This window comes from Vulpes vulpes, chromosome 12, assembly GCF_048418805.1.
Source record: "Vulpes vulpes isolate BD-2025 chromosome 12, VulVul3, whole genome shotgun sequence".
NCBI classification, from domain to species: domain Eukaryota; kingdom Metazoa; phylum Chordata; class Mammalia; order Carnivora; family Canidae; genus Vulpes; species Vulpes vulpes.
Window position 1 is genome coordinate 130,446,156 of NC_132791.1, and position 20,252 is coordinate 130,466,407.

At 45.5% G+C, this 20,252-nt stretch overlaps 1 protein-coding gene and 1 long non-coding RNA gene across 2 annotated transcripts in view; both read left to right on the forward strand.

Moving 5' to 3' along the window:
- LOC140594708 (uncharacterized) overlaps positions 1 to 3,684 on the forward strand; it is a 39,647-nt gene extending 35,963 nt beyond the window's left edge. The window contains exon 2 of the long non-coding RNA XR_011995855.1: positions 3,465 to 3,684. This is a non-coding gene — a long non-coding RNA (uncharacterized lncRNA). The remainder of the gene's footprint in view (positions 1 to 3,464) is intronic.
- The window catches only part of TMEM123 (transmembrane protein 123), a 58,337-nt gene extending 40,621 nt beyond the window's left edge, over positions 1 to 17,716 (forward strand). Inside the window, exons 3-5 of the mRNA XM_072729943.1 lie at positions 12,291 to 12,536; positions 13,653 to 13,806; positions 15,712 to 17,716. Coding sequence (XP_072586044.1) covers positions 12,291 to 12,536; positions 13,653 to 13,806; positions 15,712 to 15,736 — 425 coding nt within the window. The 3' untranslated portion in view covers positions 15,737 to 17,716. The remainder of the gene's footprint in view (positions 1 to 12,290; positions 12,537 to 13,652; positions 13,807 to 15,711) is intronic.
- The last annotated feature ends 2,536 nt before the right edge of the window (positions 17,717 to 20,252 follow it).

The following is a 20,252-nucleotide window of genomic DNA, read 5'->3' on the forward strand; positions in this document are numbered from 1 at the left end:
GCTATCTCTTCAATTGATCTGTGTGTCTGCTTTTTTTTTTTTAATTTTTTTTTTTTAAGATTTATTTATTTACTTATGATAGACAGAGAAAGAAAGGCAGAGACACAGGTAGAGGCAGAAGCAGGCTCCATTGGGAGCCCAACGTGGGAGCCCGACGTGGGATTCCATCCCGGGACTCCAGGATCGCGCCCTGGGCCAAAGGCAGGCACCAACCGCTGAGCCACCCAGGGATCCCCATGTGTGTCTGCTTTTATGACAGTAACCTACTGTCTGGATTAGTACGGATTTGTAATATAGTTGGAAATTAGGGAGCATGATGTCTCCAACTTTGTTCCTTTTGTCAAGATTACTTTGCCTATTTGAGGTCTTTTGTGATTCCATACAAATTTCAGAATTTCGTATCTCTGTGAGGCTTTTGATTGGGATTGTACTGAATTATAGGAAGCTTTAGGTGGTTTGGATTTTTAGGAGTATTAATTCTTCCAGTACATGAGCATGGAATATTTTTCCATTTGTGTCCTCTTCAATTACTTTTGCCAGTGTTTTAAGGTTTCCAATATACAGGTCATTCATTCTCTTAGTTAAGTTTATTCCCAGGTATTTTATTTTTCTTGATGCATTGTAAATAGGATTGTTTTCTTAACCTTGTTTTCTGCAGGTTCCTTATGAGTGTTCAGAAATACAACAAATTTTGTATACTGATGTCTATATCCTGAAACTTAATTGATTTCATTTATTAGTTCCAACAGTTGATTTGGTGGTGTCCTTAGGATTTTCTGTGTATATTATCTTGTCATTTGCAGATGGCAACAGTTTTACTTTTTACTTTTCAATTTGTATTTTATTTTTCTTGCCTAATTGCTCTGGCTGGGACTGGTAATACTATGTTGAAGAAAAGTGGCAAGAGGCGGTATCCTTGCTTTGTTCCTGAGCTTATAGGAATAGTTTTCAGTTTTTCACCATTGAATAGGATGCTTGCTCTGGGTTTGTCATATACAGCTTTTATTATGTTTAGCTGTATTCCCTCCAAATCCACTTTGTTGAGAGTTTTTATTGTGAACAGATACTGAATTTTATCAAGTGTGTTTTCTGCATTTGTTGAGGTATGATCATAAGATTTCTAACCTTTGTTTTGTTCATATGGTGGATAACACTGACTTGCAGATGCTGAACCATCCTTGCATCCTTGGAATAAATCCCCCTTGATCATGGTAAAGGATGCTTTTAATAGATTGATGAATAAAGTTTGTTAATACTTTGTTGGGGATTTTTGCATCTATGTTCATCAAGGATATTGGGCATTACATTTCTTTGCTTGTGGCATCCTGATCTCGTTCTGTTAATCAGGGTAATGCTGGCCTGGTAAAATGTGTCTAGAAGTGTTCCCTTCTCTTCTATTTCTGAAAGAGTTTGAGAAAGATTGTTGTTATTTCTTTGAATGTTGAGCAGAGCTTACCAGTGAAGCTATCTGGTCGTGGACTTTGGTTTATTGGAAGGTTTTTGTTTACTGATTCAATCTCCTTAGTAATAATAGGCCTAGTCTGTTCAGATTCTCTTATTTCTTCATGATTCAGTCTTAGAAAGTTGTATGTTTTTAGGAATTTGTCCATTTCTTTCAGGTTGGCATATAATTGTTCTTAGTATTCTCTCATGGTGATTTGTAATTTTGTGGTATATATTGTGACATTTTTTCATTTCTGATTTTCAGTTCTTTTTCTCTTGGTGATTCTAGCTAAAGATTTGTCCGTTTTGTTCATCCCTTCAAAAAATTAGTTCTTTGTTTCATTGATCTTTTGGGTTTCTTTCATTTTTTATTTCCACTATGATCTTTGTTGTTTCCATTTTTCTATTAACTTGGGGCTTTTTCTCTAGTTTCTTGAGGTATAAGGTTAGGTTGTTTGAGATTTTTCTTGTCTCTAGAGGTAGACATCTCTAAACTTTTCTGGTAGAGCTACTTTGGCTGCATCTCATAAGTCTCGGTATGTTTTACTTCCATTTGTCTCATGGTATATTTTGATTTCCCTCTTGATTTCTTCTTTCAACCATTGGTTAAGTATCATGTTATTTAAACTTCACATATTTGTGAATTCTCTGGTTTTCTTCTAATTGATATCTGATTTCATACCATTGCTGGAAAATATGCTTGGTATGTTTTTTTTAATTTATTAAGACTAGTTTTATAGTCTAATATAGTATCTATTCTGGAAAATGTCCCATGTGCACTTGAGGAGAATGTGTATTCTGTTGCCTTAGGATGGAATGTTCTATGTATGTCTGTGAAATCCATCTGATGTGTGTTATTTAAGGTCAATATTTTTTTTAATTTTTCTGTCTAGTAACTTTTTTTTTTTAAGATTTATTTACTTGAGAGAGAGAACGGGGTGGGGGAAAGGTGGGAAGAGGGAGAGAGAATCTCCAGCAGACTCCCCACTGAGCACAGAGCCTGACACAGGGCTCAGTCCCACAACCCCAAGATCATGACCTGAGCTGAAACCAAGAGTCAGACACTCAACCAACTGAGCCACCCAGGTGTCCCTCTAACAATTTGTCTTAATGAAAATAGGGTTTTAAAGTCCCTGGTATTATTTTCTATTTCTCCCTTTTGGTTTATTAATATTTGTTTTATACATTTCGGTTTTCTATGTTGGATGCCAAAATATATACAAATGTTTTATCCTACTGTTGGATTGACCTCTTTATTTAATGCCCTTTTTGTGTTTTATTACACTGTTTGTTTTAGAGTCTATTTTGGGAGCCCCTGGCTGGCTCAGTTGGTAGAGAATGTGACTCTTCATCTCCGGGTTGTGAGTTCAAGCTCCACATTGGATGTGGAGCCTACTTTAAAAAAAATCCAGTGAAATCTATTTTGTCTGATAGAAGTATTGCTCTCCTGGCCCTCTTTTGCTTCCCATTTACATAAAGTATCTTTTCCACCCTATCACTCCGAATCTGTGTCTTTGGGTCTGAAGTCTCTTTTGGCAACATATGGATGGGTCTTGTTATTTTATCCATATAGTCACTCTTTTCTTTTGTAGAATTCAGTCCACTTGCATTTAAAGTAATTATTGATAGGGGTGTACTTACTGCCATTTTTCTCATTTTTTTTCTGGCTGTTTTGCTGTTCCTCTATTCCTTTCTTCTCCTAATCATACCATGGTATGATGAGTTTTAGTGGTGTGCTTAGATTCCTTTCTCATTGTGTCTGTGCATCTGCTATAGGATGCTGCTGTGTGGTTACCATGAGACTTGGATAGGATATAACAACTTATATTTATGACAGTCTTTTTTAAGTTGATTACATAGTTTGAATAAATTCTAAAGCTCTACATTTTTATTCTCCCTTCCCCCAGTGCTTTATGACTTCATCATATTACATTTTCTATATCCTATACCCCTTAATTACTATAGTTATACTTTTACTGCTTTTGTATTTTTTTTAAAGATTTTATTTATTTATTTAACAGAGAACATGAAGCAAGCACGAGCAGGGGAACAGCAGAGGGAGAAGGAGAAGCAGGTTCTGTCCCAGGATTCTGAGATCATGACCTGAGCTGCAGACAGACGCTTCACCGACTGAGACACCCAGGCGCCCCATATTGCTTTTGTCTTTTAACCTTTGTATGCCTTTATAAGTGATGAATCTACCACCTTTACAACATTAAATTCATCTGAATTGTACCTTTATTCTTTCATATGTTTGCCTGTTACTCATCAGCACCTTCTTCTTTTGGCTTAAAAAAATCCCTTTAATATTTCTTGTGGCCAGTCTGGCTGTGATGAACTACTTGAACTTATGCTTTTCTGGAAAACTCTTCATTTCCAAATGACAACTTTGCCAGATGGAGTATTCCTGTTTGAAAGTTTTTCTTTGAGCACTTAGAATAGATTGTGCCACTCTCTTCTGGCCTGCAGAGTTTATACTGAAAAAATCTGATCATCTCATGGGGGCTTCTCTTGATCATAAGCAGTTGTTTTTCTCTTCCTGCTCTTAAGATTCTTTCCTTTCTCTAATGTTTCATGTTTTAATTATAATTTGTCTTGGTGTGGGTCTCTATGGTTTCATCTTATTTGGAGCTCTGTGTGCTTCCTAAATCTGGATGTCTGTTTCCTACCCCAGGTTAGGGAAGTTTTCAGCCATGATTTCTTCCAGTTTTCTCTCCTTTCTCTCTCTGTCCTGGGGTTCCTGTAATGTCAATGTTGCTCGTTTGATGTTGCCCCATGAGTCCCTTAAGCTGTCTTCACTTTTTTCCATTCTTTTGTGTTTTTGCTGCTCCAATGGGGTGAGTTCCATTGATCTGTCTCCTGCTCAATCTAGTTGGCTGTTGAGCCCCATCTGGTGCATTGTTCAGACCACTTGCTGTGTTCTTCAGCATTTTGGATTCTTCCTGGCACTTTATTATATTCTTTCTCTATTGAAGTTCCCACTGTGTTCATCCATTCCTCTGCCAAGTTCAGGGAGCATCTTTTTAGTATATGTACTGCTGAAGCGAGCGCAGGGAGCATCTTTTTGACCATTATTGTGAACTTTTTATCAGGTAAATTATCTCTATTCCATTAAGAACTTTTTCTGAGGTTTTCTTGTTTAATTTGGAGTATCTTCCTATTTCTTCATTTTCCTTTACTTTCTGTGTCGGTCTATGCATTAGATGAAACAGGCACCTCTTATTCTTGAATGGGTGGCCTAATGTAGCAGAAGAACCGTACCATCTATCCTGCCCTAGCTTGGTTGTCTTTCATAACTCTGACTATTAACCACCATATTTTATGTCTAAAGACTCCCAGGAATTGAGAGTGTGCCAAGCCCTGTAAGTGTAGGGGATAGTCCCAGCACCTGGACTCGGGCTGATTATAAGCCATGTCCTCAGGTACCAGCATTGGAAGCATGCCAGCACACACAGGGACTGTATGCATAAGTCCTGCTGCCCACCAGTCAGGCCATCTGGAGGTGTCCCCTGGGCAACAATTTCAAAAATGTGGGAGCCAGGCAAGTGTTCAAGTTCCTTTCCATGAGATGCCAGTGAGAGTGTGTGCCTGGAGAGAGGCACACAGTGTATAAAGGTGCCCAAGCCCAAGGGAATGGGCCTCCCCCACAGAAGGATGAGTTGTGCTTCCATCTGCTATGTGTGCAGTGCCTTGGGGTGGCAGTCTGTCCAAAGTGCCTTTCCAGTTGTCACAGTCCATGGGACCCAGGAATGCAATCACCCTGGCTACCAGAGCCAGGCCAACACCAGGGGGGCAGAGGCTCCTCTCCTGGAGATACTGGGGAGCTGGAGTGGGGCAGAGGGAGAGAGCAAAGATGCCCATATCCATCTCTAGAGAGGACCCGTCAGGCCCCTAGATGTGTGTTAAATTCCATGTCTGCCATTCAAGCCAACACCTGGACATTAGCAGAGGAGCCTCTGACATAAAGCATAGGCACCTATCACTTGGCTGCCTCTGTGCTTAGTCCCTGGAGTGAGCAAGACTGAGCACATGAGCCCCTTTCAGTCAGGTCCCTGTAGCCAGTGAGTCTGCTGGGCCTGAGCCCCGTCATGCTGGAGGGCCCATGGGCTCGTCTCCCAGGCATAGGTGTAGAGGTGGGGGTACCTGATGTGTGGTTCAAGGAGAGGGCTGTGAGCTCCCTTGTGACTGTGGGTCATAGTGCTGGGGTGGAGTTTATGGTGGGATTGTGTGTCAGCCTCTCCCCCTGCTTCCCTGGGAAGGTTTCAGCTTTGCTCCATGTGTAGGCCTTGCTCACCAAGGTAGTGGTTTCTTCCTGGAGGTCACTGCAGATCCAGTATTGTGGTAGGAGGTGACTGTAGGATCTGCTGCATTGCCATGCAGAGCCTGTTTTCTGGTCAGTAACTGGTTTGTGGTAACCTCTACGCTTTTGCCCTCTGTACTTTCCAAGTTTGCTGTGTCTCATATAAAGATAAGTCGCTTGTAAACAAAGCAGTTCATGGAGATTTTCTTACTGTTGGATAATCTTCACCTTAATGTACCTTCAGTGTGACCTCTAGGCTGGGCCTTGAACAGAAACAGAACTTCACTAGACTGAGATGGGGGGAGGCACTGTAGGTCTCAGGAAGGAGGAGCGACAAACACAGAAATGGACTGGCCGTGAGGGGCAAGGGAGCAAACGCCTCTGTTGCTGGACAGTCTAGAGCACAGGCCAGAAATGATTATGTTCACCCACAACCATGCCTGGCACTATGAGTAAAATGAAAATCCAGGTGTGTAGTTTGCACAGTTAATAACCAGCTAAATGTTTTTTTCTATTGAAAAACAAAATAAGGTATGTTAATTTGGGGGGGCACCTGAGTAGCTTAGTTGGTTAAGTGTCAGACTCTTGATTTCTGCTCAGGTCATGATCTTAGGGTCATGAGTTCGAGCCCCTGTTGGGCTCCCCACTCAGCAGGGAGCATGCTTGAGATTCTCTCCCCCACTTCGTGTGCATTCTCTCCTTAAAAAATAAAGATACACTAATTTTTATTTAATAATACAATGAAGAGTTCAAAATAAATGAAAACCAGATGTTTGATGAAAAGGGAAATGCCTGGGAAGGAGTTGGAAGTGGAATAATGTGACTGTGCTGTTTGGATGTTGCTTGGACTGTGAGCTCCTTGCAGGTAAGAACTGCATTGTCTGTGTGTTTGCAGAGCCTGGGAGCATACTTTCAAGTGGGGCAGGAGTGCGTGGGGGGCAGGGAGCATGTGTGCATGGGACAGGTGTGCGGAGCCTGCACAAGCAAGGCTGGAGCATGCTGGGGACAGCAGGGAGTGAGTTCTGTGCTATGGAGAGCAAGAATCTTGGGGATGAGAGGCATGGCCAGTTTTGAGCAACAAGAGAAGGAAGTTAACTGTTCTTGCAGATGCCCTTGTGACCATGATCCAGGCCTTCTTTGTCATTAGCCAGGGTTACTAATTAATTGGGAGTTGAGCGTGTGGTAACAGAACAAAGTGGGCAGGAACTCAGGTGAAGGCACCGGCACAGCAGGTCATAGTCTGGTGGCCAGGAAGGTGGTGCCCACTCCTGGCTCTGCTCAGCCCCCTGCAGCTCTGGGCCAAGCAGACCCTGGTGGAATGTATTGTGGATATACGAGACCTTAGTCCAAACACCCTGGTTATTTTTCTGCATTTATATAGTTGGCTTTCCTTTTTGGAATTTTATTTTTTTTATTTTTTTATTTTTTTCCTTTTTGGAATTTTAATTTTGAACTTAAGATGTTTAGGAGCTTGCAAAATATATTGGATTTTCAGACAAAGCACAGTTCTTTATGATTATAATAGTTTTCGAATTTTTTTAAGGCCAGTTTCCTCTTAGATCCTATTTTAATCTAGAGTTTTCAGTTCTGTGGATTTTTGGTCCTCGGGTCATGAGAATTCAGACTTTTAAGAACCAGTCTCCCGTGTGTGCACGGGGAGGGAAGACCTCTGCTCTCTAAGAGCACAGCCGGGAGAGAGCTGTGGTTTTGCTGTGTTCCAGAGGACAGAGGTTCTCCGGGGGCCACACGCACGGTTTTCTCATCATTTGCTCAGGCTGCGGGTCGTGTTCGGAATCCCACACACTCAGAGTAACGTATGGCACCACAAACTCATGACCGGTAACTGTCATAGGAAATGAAAAGGTACTCCTATCCTATTTAAAAATAACTGCGATTTAAAAAACCTCATGTGTATTTTCAACTCCAGTTTGAGCGTGTATTTGATGCCCTGATGAAAGAACTGTCACCTTTAACCTTGGAATTTTTAGGTTAAAGGGGAAAGCGGTGTTTTGAGGCTCGAGGCTATCGGGCAGGAAAGTTACTTAACACAGACCTGTAGCGAGCAGCAGGACTCTGTGCAGGGTCAGGACCTGTACTTGGTGTCGGGGAAACAGGCCTCGCTTCTTTGGAAAATTGCCTCAACGAACCAAAGAACCGATGGCCACAGAGCCTGGTCTTCCCGGTGATGCCGCCGTGCTGACCTCAGGCCAGGAGAGCTGCCGGCACCTGCCCCTCAGCTTCCCTTGGGGACCTCCGGGTGCAGCTCCTGAGAGGAAGTGCATTTCCCAAAACTGATGCTCTGGGAGGGAAGAAAAGTCACCGAAGGTCTCTGTGTGGCAGATGCTGTGTGGCATACACCGCCCCCTGGCTCTGTTTGCTAGCCGTGCCCATGCGTTCCCAGTTTCTTTTTTCTTTTTTTAAAGATTTTATTTATTCCTGAGAGACACAGAGAGAGGCAGAGACACAGGCAGAGGGAGAAGCAGGCTCCTGTGGGGAGCCCGACGCGGGACTCGATCCCAGGTCTCCAGGATCATGCCCTGGGCTGAAGGCGGTGCTAAACCGCTGAGCCACCCGGGGATCCCATCATTCCCACTTTCCAGACGAGGCAGGAGCATGAGCGTCCGGTTCAGTGAGGTGTGTGAGGTAACCCGCAGGGAAGGGGCTGAGCGCCCGAGGGGAGCGCAGTGCATGGCTCACCCAGACAACACCCAGCACCCAGCACCCAGCACCGTAGAGTCTCATCCCTTCTGCAAACTTTGTCCTGAGGATTGTGCTCTTACCGCCAACCAGTGACCGAGGGCCGATGGCCCTGGCAAAGCGCACTCCTCTCAGGCGCCATCAGTACCCCCTTCCTTTCCCCTGAACTCGGCACCTGGCGGGAAGCCGAGTGCGTGGACACATCCCCGCCACCCCTCACCCGCCGTCCGCTCACCGTGTCCTCCGACAACAGCAGCCGAGAATTTCTCGTGTCTGATTGAAGCCCTTCCATGGCCTCATTTCATCCATGGGAGTTCTGTGTTTTTGGACAGATGCTCAGAGGAGCCAGCTCCGCCCGGGCGCCACATGGGTGTACGTGACTGTGGGTGACCTGAACCCGGCCCCACTGGCTAGCAGTGCTGGCCCCAACACGTCCTGCCCTCCTGCCCCCTGCCCCCTGTCCCCTAACCCCTCTCCCTCCATCCCCTCTCCCCCCCTTCCCCTGCCCCCGCTGCCCCCCTGCCCATTTCCCTATCTGTAAGGTCCCTCCTGGTGACTCGTTTTAAGTTGATTCCTACGGAAAGATCCATCTCTCAGTTAACATCACACCCTAAGGTACTGGGGATACCGTGGATTAGGATTTCAGCATGCGCCTGGAGGACGCAGTTCATCCCAGAACCTAAGCCCCGACCGCTGTGTGGGCCACGCCCCTTCCCAGCAGCCAAGGTGCTGGGCTGCCTCATGTCCACCTGCTGGAAGAGTCCTTGTAGGTCCGTCTGCTGCCTGGAATGATGCCAGACGCTGACACTCTGTGGTCACCCAAGCTCGGGGATTCTCCCCTCTGCCAGCCAGGGCCTGCTTCAGGATTGGAGGGTCGCTGTGGGCGTGCAGGTGTGGCCGTGGGGATGAGGGGTGGCAGTGGGGACACGGGTGTTCCCAGCTCCTTCCTGGCTCCTTCCCAGCTCTGCCCTGTCCCCCTCACTCCTGCTGATTCTGAGCTGACGGGTAGAGGGTCTGGGGGAGGAAAGCCAGTAGCAGGAAGGCTGGGACTACATGTGGCGTTGGCACACATGCGGTTCCCCCAAGTGATTCCTGGGGTTCCTGCAGCAGGAGCTTCCCCCCTGCCCACCCCCGTCACCCACCCAGCGCCCTGGTGTTGGGGATTGGCTCCCTGCTGGTCACCCTTCTGTGCAGAGCTATGTCCTGAGGCTGCGGACTTGGTGCGGGAAACATGTGCCTCTGCCATCTGCATGTGCAGCCCCAGACCCCTCCAAACGGCTTGTCAGGCCCCCGTCACTGGTGGTGTCCATTTCTTGTCACGTCCAGGGGCTCCGCATGCTGCTGCAACCTGAGGGCAGCCTCCTCTGTCCTCTGCAGACCCTCTCCAGGCACAGACCCTCTCTGTGCCTTGACAGTGGCTGCGAGCTTCTCGGTGACAGCACAGTGTCAGGTATTTGCACGAGTCAGCATTTGCATTGACTGTGAAGGACCACAAGGAGTCCAGTAAACACCGGGGACCGTCCTCGGCATAATTTTCCCTTCGTGATGACAACTTTTAAGTGTTACCCTCGGCCACCCTCATGCACTGTGGCATCGACTCCTTTCCCCTCGCCACCTGTTCCATCCCCCATGACTTAGGAAACCTGTACCTGTGGACCACCCCCGCCCTGCCTCCCGCACCTGCACAGCACTGGTCCCCCAGGGACCCAACCCTCGGGGCCCAGACAAGGACACTGATCTTGGGCGAACTTCCCGGGATTGCCGTGGACGCATTTACACCTCGTGACTCTGTTTGATACAGAACTTGCCTGTTTGGTCAATTTATAGAAATGTTCAGCTGCTTGTTTCTCTAACACACTGGGATTTTCCTAGTTGGATGAACCCACTCCGGCTCCCTACCTCACCCCTGTGGCTCCGTTCAGTGTCTCTGACAAAGGGCAGGAAGTTCACGAGTGGGCTGCCGCCAGAAGCTGGACATGTTTGTTGTTTTACTCTGCGAAGCCCTCTGTTCTGAAGATGTGACATGAACACTGGTCCTTTGCTGTATTTAATTCCACTACAATAGCATTCATGCACGACTTCTTTAAACAAAGGGGAATATTTCCACTCTAAGTGTATTATCTCTACATGGAGAGCATTCAGAGTAGTTCATTTTTATCGTTTGTATCCTCTACTTGGAATAACTGTAATTTGTTGGTCTCTATAGTACAAAAGTTTTCATTTGGCCTTTATTAAAAATTACATAAGACTCTGGGTGAGACCACACAGCAGGGACCCAGAGTTGAGAAAATGTACTAGGAGTTGGAATGGGAAAAGCTGAGAGGCAAATAAGCAGCACCATTAAAATCAGCCTGTACAGTTAAACTGGAAAAAAAAAAGTATTGTAAGTCTTCCAAGAAAAAGTCCAAAGTGACTAGAAGACGGGATGGGGATGTTGGTATAGGATGCAAGGATTGCGGGTGCGGTACAGCACTGTGGGGGCCGAGACCCCCTGGGGAAGGGGAAGGCGGGCGGGGTCACTCCTTCACCCAGAGGTACGGCATCCCCAGGTGGTGGATGGGAGCAGGAAGCCTGCAGTAAGCTCGGAGCCTCAAGACAAATGCAGGAATCCATTCATTCCCAGTAAAAAGACCGAATGAGGGCAGCCCGGGTGGCTCAGTGGTTTAGCGCTGTCTTCAGCCCAGGGCGTGATCCTGGAGGCCGGTGCTCGGGTCCCCCATCGGGCTCCCTGCATGGAGCCTGCTTCTCCCTCTGCCTGTGTCTCTCGTGATTAAATAAACAAAATCTTAAAAAAAAAAAAAAAAAAAAAAAGACTGAATGATAGCAAGACTTCAGTCCCTGGACAGCACATACTACAACAACTGGGGCTCCTGTGGGCTTCCAGGGAGGTCCTGTGGGAGGCAAGCAGGTGTAGTTAGAACCACAGCACAGTTCACGTATACACATGTCTAGCACAAAGGCTTTTTCTGAATGGGAAACAAGCTTTCTTTTTTTTTTTTAATAAATTTTTATTTATTTATGATAGTCACAGAGAGAGAGAGAGGCAGAGACATAGGCAGAGGGAGAAGCAGGCCCCATGCACCGGGAGCCCGACGTGGGATTCGATTCTGGGTCCCCAGGATTGCACCCTGGGCCAAAGGCAGGCGCCAAACCGCTGCACCACCCAGGGATCCCGGAAACAAGCTTTCTTGTTTGGCATTTCGGGGAGTAGTGACATGATGAGTACCTGCTCCTTTCCATGAGACCCCCATGTCAGGTGTGAACCGAGTTGCTGGTTCAGGTGTTGGATTTCTGAAGCCTTCAGAACCGGGTTTAGAAGTGTCCCCCCTAATGATGGGAAATTCTTCCCAAGCAGCCACACTGGGCACCAGCAGGTGGCATCCTATCAAGGGATAGCCTTCACCTCCCAAAGCAGTGTGGGCTCCTCCCCACATCCCACATGGGGGGTTAAGGCACGCCTGCTGGGAACGAGGTAGCTAGAAACCGCATCTTTAAAATCCTTCCCTCCTCCACCCACCAGTCCCATCCTCCACTCACCTGATCCTTGGGACAGGACATAGGTATGAGGTTCAGACAGCATCAGTTTAAGACACAGTTCTTGTCCTGAAGAAACTCTGCCCTCAGGGGTCTTATTTCCTATCTTCACCAAGCTCTTAGCTTCACAGGCAGGCAGGCGGGATCCCACACAGTCGTTCATGGTCTGAGATACTGGCTGCCACGATGGGCTGGCTGGTGGTGGGCTCGGGATCTTCCATGCTGTTCCACCTGTCTGACCAGGAAGGCCACAAAGAGTGGGTACTAATTCCCTGAGTCACTGTTCAGGGGTAACATTTCTTGGATATTCCTGCAGAGAATGTCACCTTTCTGACCTCCAACTATACGAGCCAGTCCACCACCAGCTCCACGAAACTGCTGACCACGCCACTGTCTCCTGTCTCCAAGACGGCCACAGCTACAGCCAGAATCACAACAGCTGGGGTCTCGGCCAACAGGATCTCTACCAGCTCAGGTTCCCAGAACACAACCCAGGCGACGCTGGCCACAGAGACCATCGCCCACAACAGTTCAGCCACAGCCCTTTCTTTATCAGCAACAAGTACGTATCAAAGCTGCCCTGTTTCTGTACTGAAAATAGGTGTCAAATGCCACATTTCTAGTTTCCTGTTGTGCAAAAAATAGAAATGTGGACAGTGGTGTCATATTACACAATCCGTGGCATCAATCCTGGTGGTCTTGTTCTTGTAGAAAAATGAGTTTCTGATTTAATCAGGTCCAAGAGGACTGTAAGGGATGTGCTTTGAAAATGTGTCCTGCTTGGAACTCCTGGTCCCTCGCCACAGACCAGAATTAGGCAGCCTCATCCACTGGGCTCTAAACCCCAATCACCAATTCATGGAGGTTTTACTTCCTTTCTGCTTCCAGTGTTCTGATACAGAACCTGAATGTTAACTTTTAACATATTAAGAGTTCGCTAGTGACTGCACATATCCACACAAAGAGCAGACTTCACAGTTTCCTCTGTTTTTGTAGGTTTCTCTCCATTGTTTTATTAATATGGTTTATGTTCTGAAATCAACTGTAATGTCTCCAGGGCTGTTGATGTGATAAAGCCAAAATAGTTTGAATCCCCTATTTATTCAAAAGGAGAAATTTCAGTTAGAACCATTCATTCAGACTGGATCCATGGTGCCAACACCTACCGTTAGGCCTGAACTCTCCCAGGACCAACAAGGAAACAAACTCCCCAAATCCTGTGGCCTTGGAGGCTGTGGTCAAAGGTTGGGGTCCAGCAGCAGAAAGACCCTGAGATACTAAGGGGCAACCCTGGGGGTGGTGGGGGGTGAGATGTGGGCCTGCAGGTCCTGGGGGGGGCGGTCAGCCCCGGGGTTGGGAGGGGGAGAAGACCTGCAGGTCCTGGGTGGGGGGCGGTCAGCCCTAGGGGCAGGGAGAAGACCTGCAGGTCTTGGAGGGGTCAGCCCTGGGGTGGGGAGACCTGCAGGTAGGTCCTGAGGGGGGGTCAGCCCCGGGGTTGGGAGGGGGAGAAGACCTGCAGGTCCTGGGGGGGCGGTCAGCCCTGGGGTTGGGGGGGAAGAAGACCTGCAGGTGCTGGGGGTGGTCAGCCCTGGGCACAGGAGAGAAGTAGATAGAAATTCAGATTGGCAGCTTATTATGATAATGTTGAAAAGCAACTAAAGCATATTTTTTGTTCTAGTCACACCAACTATTAATTCTAAAGGAAATCCAGGATCAAAATTTGATACTGGCAGCTTTCTTGGCGGTATTGTGTTGACACTGGGTATCCTGTCGATTCTTTACATCGGATGCAGAATGTATTATTCAAGAAGAGGCATTCGATACAGAACCATGTGAGTTTTGCTGGCCAGCACTGGTTATTTCTGTTTTTCCTTAAATACCACAACAAAATGCCAGAACAGGGCCACAGGTTTATGAATTACATTCCCATTAATCCTCAGTGCCCAACATTACCTGCAAACACAAACAATGCCCATGACTGTGAAAGTGCTGCACTGACTCATGTCCCTTTCACGTACCTCCAGCTGTAAGCAGCACCTGTTCAGGAGGCTGTAGAGCTGGTACATCCGGCACTTGTCGGGAGCACGGAGGTACATCCTGGGTAGGAACATGGATTTACAGAAATTCTTCTGCAGTCTCATTTTCTCTGATAACTCATTGTATCAAATATCCTATCATTCTAACAAGGCCCCTTTGTAGGCCTGTAGGTCCTGTGCTGTTTGCAGGGGTCACCCTTAGCTTTTAGTCCTCAGAGGCCTTTGGGGGTTTTGACTCTTACTGGAGCACAAGAGCCAGTTTATTCTTTTGATTGTTGAGGTGTTGTAGGGTGACTCCTGTCCAGAGGACACACATGTGTGTCCCACATGGACCTGACATGTCAAGTGCATTTGAGCTGATTTAACAAACTGAAACAGAACAGGTTCCTTGACCATAGAAGTCACTAACGCTTGGATATGTTATTGCACATTGAGTTTCCAGAAGGGAACACAGCATGAAAGTATTTCTCAAATTTTTCATTGAACTGCGAAACTTTAATAAACTCCCTTTCAAAGAATATCAAGGTTTTGCCAAACTAAAAGCATATTCAGAAACATTCTTTAGATCATGAAGGAAACAGACTAGAGTCAACTTGTTTTTTTGTTTTTGTTTTTGCTTTTTTAAAAAAAGATTTTATTTATTTATTCATGAGAGGGAGACAGAGAGAGACAGAGAGAGAGAGAGAGAGAGGCTGAGACACAGGCAGAGGGAGAAGCAGGCTCCATGCAGGAAGCCCGATGTGGGACTCCGGCCCCGGTCTCCAGGATCACGCCCTGGGCTGAAGACAGCGCTAAACCGCTGAGCCACCCGGGCTGCCCCTCAACTTGTTTTTGATATACTTCTGTGCTTGTAGAAATATTTATAATGTGCTTTTGGTAAATTTCACCAGTTGAGCAGAAGGGATGTTTGATCAGTGTATTTTCATAGTTGATCAGTTTTCATTGATGTAAATGAAGCTGTGAAATAGTGAAGCAGTTCCATTGTTTTCATTTTAGCTTGCCTTCACTACAGAGCATGCTGTCCTGTGTGTGCCTGTGGCATCCTGCTGCCTTCCCCTGGCTTCAGGGGCCCAGCAGCAACCCCTCGGCAAAGGGCGGCAGACCTAGGGGACCTAGGCCCCCACAGGCCCAGTACATGTGGCTCTTCCTGTTCCCCACATTTTAGCATGTCTGAAGTTAGGATGTATCTTAGTCTGTGGCTGAAAAAACAGTGTTGCAGTTTATTTGGCCGTTTTTCTTACTGCATCTGAAAGCCAGTAGTTGCTTTGAAGTTGTGAGGTTCCTATGCAGGGCAGTATTTGATGTCTAGTGGTGAGCACTACCAGGTTATGCGGGGGCAGGTGGGGAGGGTCTGTGGGTGCAGGGATGCTGCTGACTCCGCACGGGACCTGCCTTGGCCCCTTGGCTTCTGGTCCCTGTGAGATGAGCTGATTAGATGAGACAGGCAGAGTCATCAGCACAGCGCCTCATACATAGTCTGTGTTTGAGGAGTTGTGGGTGCGTGATTTAGCACAGCCACTAAGAGGCCAAGCAGAGACTGCCTGAATCCTTAACCATATAGTAAACCAGGCACTTAAGATTTTACAGAAAGAAATGACAATGTGGATTCTAGGGCCTGACATTATTTATTTAAAAATAAGAACCCAAACTGTTTTGACATAAATACAAAACAAAGTAATTTTAACTTTTGATATATTACAGTGATGAACATGACGCCATCATCTAAGGAAGTCAAGGACCAATGGAAGAAGATTGATACAGCCCTGTCAATTAATTTCAGTTATTAGGCCATGCATATAATATACAATGTGCTGTATAAACATGTAGAGATTCCTCCTGGTTACTAAAGGTAAAACAGGTTTGGTTTGGGTTTTTTAAAGGAGTATTTGGAACATATAGTTAATACAATGGTTATAGTCACTTTTAAAAAATGCACAGTAAGACAAGGCCTGCCCTTTCCTTGTATGGCACTGGTCACAGCGGGGGAGTAATTGGCAGACATGGTCCCTGATGGGCGCTGTGCCATCCCAGCATATAAATAAGGGCCTCAGGATGATAACAGAAATGCCACACAGCAAAAATTATAGGAGTTAACCAGCTTGCAAGCATAACTTTAAAGCTTTGTACCTGGTGCACTGCCCCCAGGCCCCAATCAAACTAGAAATGATATCTGGGCTTTGCCCTACTAGGGAGAGCCTGAACTGTCAATGATAGTTAATCTAAGTATTTTTTCCTCTGTGTATTTCAGTAAATTGCAACACTGAACAGTGTTGTAAAGATTTAGTTAGGCTATTGCTGCTGTGAGACTAGCATCACTACTGGAAATTGCTTTATTTCATATGGAACAGTTATTTTCTGTTTAGTGAATATTTTTAAGAGGTGTAAAGCTTTCTGTTCCTAGAATCGCTTAATGTCCTGTAAACTTCCCTAACATAGGCTCCTCCTGTGATTTCCAAACCCACCCCACAAGCTAAGGCTGTGCCAGTCCGTCCAGGGGCCGTAGGACGGCACTACCTACACAACCCCTCGGGCTCCCACCTACATGACCAAATGCTGCATTTTTGTGCACTGTTGATTTTACTCAGATTTGGGGAAATAGCATTTTTATACTAAAAAAACTTTGGATTAAATTTTTAAGACTTTTTAAGATAAGCTTTTATTATTCTTCAGGCCACTCGTCTCCTGGGGGCGGGCATGTGGCTATATTATGGTAGCAGAGAAAGCACCGTGTTGTAAGGACCCCAGGGCCGGTCAATGTAGTTCCTGTTACAAACAGCCAAAACTCGGTCATGTTTGGCAAAAAAAATGGTATTTAGTCCGACTGTATGACCATCTGAGAGAGTATTTCTATCTTAGTAAATTTCTGCTAATCCAGAAATACACTAAAATGTCCTAATGTCCCTCATCTGCACTGAAAAGTATTTAAATGTGACTTGTGATCAGCTTTTGTGTTTCAGAGGATGCTAGGAATTTTTATGTAAAAGCATCACTTCTGCTCACTGTGCATTACGGCCTAGTCTGCTGAGGACCAGGTGATGCCGCAGGCCTGAGATGTGTATTGTAGAGGGAATCCAAGAAAGCCTGGGTGGGTGGAGTTAGTAACAGACCACATACTTGCCTGGTCAGGACCCCACCATTTCTATTTCTTTGCAAAATGATGTGTGTGGGGGGGAGGGGGGGAGGTGTTTCAATTTTACCTTTTTCATCTCCTGTGTTCTTTGTGCTTCTCGGCTTGAGGTCCATTAGAACAATGTAGGCAGGCCTGATTTTGAGCACTCGGAAGATAGGAAACCACTTCATGTCCCTGAATGCCTTTTCTGTGGCGTGAAGACTGTCTTCTCTGTGTGGAAGCTGCACTGCTCACTTCCAGGCCAACCACTGCTCCCCCTAGTGCACATTTCACAGGCATAAACTCACCCTTGTCCTGTTCACTTCGGCAAATACTTGCTTTTGTTTGCGTTGAGAAATGTATTCACTTGAAGATACATTAGAATCCAATCCAGAACTTTAGATAATCCAAAACATGAATATTCCCATTCAGATAAATGAGAGTTGACAATATATTAGTGAGAATTTTGTATTTTTAAGGAGAAAAATTTAAAGCAAATTCCTTTAACTCTTTTTTCCCTTTATTATAATGACCAGCTTTTGGTATTTCATTGTCACTGAGATCTATTTTTAGAATAAAATTTTGTTCTTCATCTAAGAGTTTTGTGTGTGTGGTTTTGCTTCATTTCTTCAAACTCAAGAGAAATGAAAAACCCCAAATAAAGAGGCATATTTTAGGGGTAACACGACACTAGTTAAGTGTGGTTGGCTGGACCAGCAGTACCACCGGGAAACCTGGTGGAAGAGGAAATTCATCAGCGCCACTCTAGACCTTCTGAATCAGTGTTTCAATGATCCTACCTGGGGGTCCTTCAGAGCATCACACCCCTTCTTTATTCTATTGGGTAGAATTATACAAATATCCGCCACAAATGCCTCAAAGTACAGACCAGCACAGTAACATGCTGAGGGCTCTCTCCCAAGCCCACAGCCCCCCAGCATGGTCTGGACCCCTGGGAACCTATGACAGAGCAGCAGGAGACTTGCAAGAAGCAGCTCTTGGTCTGAAGACATCAGACGGATGCTCTACCTGCAGTGCCCAAGCTGTTGTCCAACCAGCACCTCTGCTCGCCTACAGAAGCAGAGGCAGCAGTGCTCTCTGTTCAGGGAACCAGCTGTAGGTCCGCCTCGTTCTGATCTAGAAAAGAACCTCACCACCACAATCTGGCCAGAGCTGAGAAAAGCCCTAAAAGAAAGAGACACATGAGGAACCTACAACTTACCAAGAATGAATCTAGAAGGAATAGAAAATCTCCGGCAGTCTGTGGGCGCTCAGCGGTTTAGTGCCACCTTCGGCCCAGGGCGTGATCCTGGAGACAGGGGATTGAGTCTCACATGGGCTCCCTGCATGGAGCCTGCTCCTCCCTCTATCTGGGTCTCTGCCTCTCTCATGAATAAATAAATAAAATCTTTTAAAAAAAAAATCTCAACAGACCAATTAGGAGTAAGGAGATTAAATCACTTGTCAAAAATCTCCCCATAAAGAAAAGCTCAGGACCAGATGACTTCATTGGTAAATTTAACCAAAGAAAATTAATGCTAATCCTTCCCAAACTCTTCCAACAAATAAAGGAAGGAACACTCCCAGTTTTGTTTTGTTTTTTTTAAAGTGACCTCTACACCCAACATGGGGCTTGAACTCATGACATCAAGAGTCGGATGCTCTACTGACTGAGCCAGCCAGGGCATTCCCCCACCCCTGAAACCATTTTTAAAAGCCAGCATTACACTAATGTACACTACACCAAAGCCAGAAAAGGACACCACCAGAAAACTAGAAGATAAAGTCCCTGATGAATATAAACTCAAACATTTTTTTCTACTACCAGAATTCCGCCTAAAGGATCACTCACCATGCTCACCAGGGATTTATCCCTGGGATGCAGGGATGGTTTGACATAGGCAGATAAGTGTGATGCACAACACTTGTAGACTGCAACCATGAAGTTTAGGTTCTTTCAGAAGAAAGGAAAGCATTTGACAAAATTCAACACCCGTATTTGATTTAAGGTTTTACCATGAGAACAGAAGGGATGTCCTTCTGTACAGTAAAGTCCACATAGGACAGGCCTATAGCCATCATCAGGAGTCAGTGATGGCAGGGGCAGGAGGGAGGCAGAGGGTACCACTCCACACAGCATGAGAAAGCCTAGCCAGACGGTTAATGAGGTAAACAGCATCAGAACTGGTACAGAGGAAGTAAATTTTTTATTCGCACACATGTTTTCATAAACAGAAAATCCTAACAACTCCACCAAAACCTTTTAGAGCTAATGGATACACTCAGGAAAGTTGCAAGATACAAAATCAACATTCCAAGAGCAGTAGTATTTCTATATACTGACAACAAAGTTCCTGAAAAATAGACAATCCTATATACGGCAGCATCAAAAACAAAATACTGGGGATTAAATTTAATCAAAGAACTGAAAGATCTCTGCTGAAAATCACAAGATACTGATGAAAGACACTGAAGACATAAATGGAAAGATAGCCTGTGTTCATGGAATGCTACAGTTCATACTAGCAGAGCCCGTAATCTGTGGTCCTCTTAAACCTGGTGCCCAATGATATGGAACAGTTCATGGAGGAGATGAGAGAGCTAAGGAGGAAAATTAGGGAGCTTCAGTTGATGTACAGTTTGCGCATTCTTATAGGGGATCCCCCTCACCATGACCATCATGACGAGTTTTGCCTTAGGCCTTGAATGCTGAGGTTAGTAATAATAAACTCCCTGCCTCCCAAAGTTGCATTTTCTTTATGTACCCTTTACTGTGAATCTGTGATGTTCTGTCATTTTTCTGATTGGAGAATTCATTTGACTTAGTCTGAAAGTTTTTCTGTCAGTGGGGGAGTTTCACCAACTTGCATGGAAAGATGTTTAGTACATAGTGTGAAGGTAATAAAGCAGTTTAAAAAACAAAAACAAAAACAAAAAACAAAAAAAACCCTGGTGCCCATCCTACCTTTCCAAACTTGTTTCCCATTATTCACCTTCTTTTTCCAAAAATGCTTCATGCATTTTTGTCTTCATATTTCTCACTCTGGAAAATACTTCCCAATATCTCTGTTCTCCAACTCTGCATACTCTAATCCTATTTAATTTTCAATACCCAATTGTAGACACATAGAAC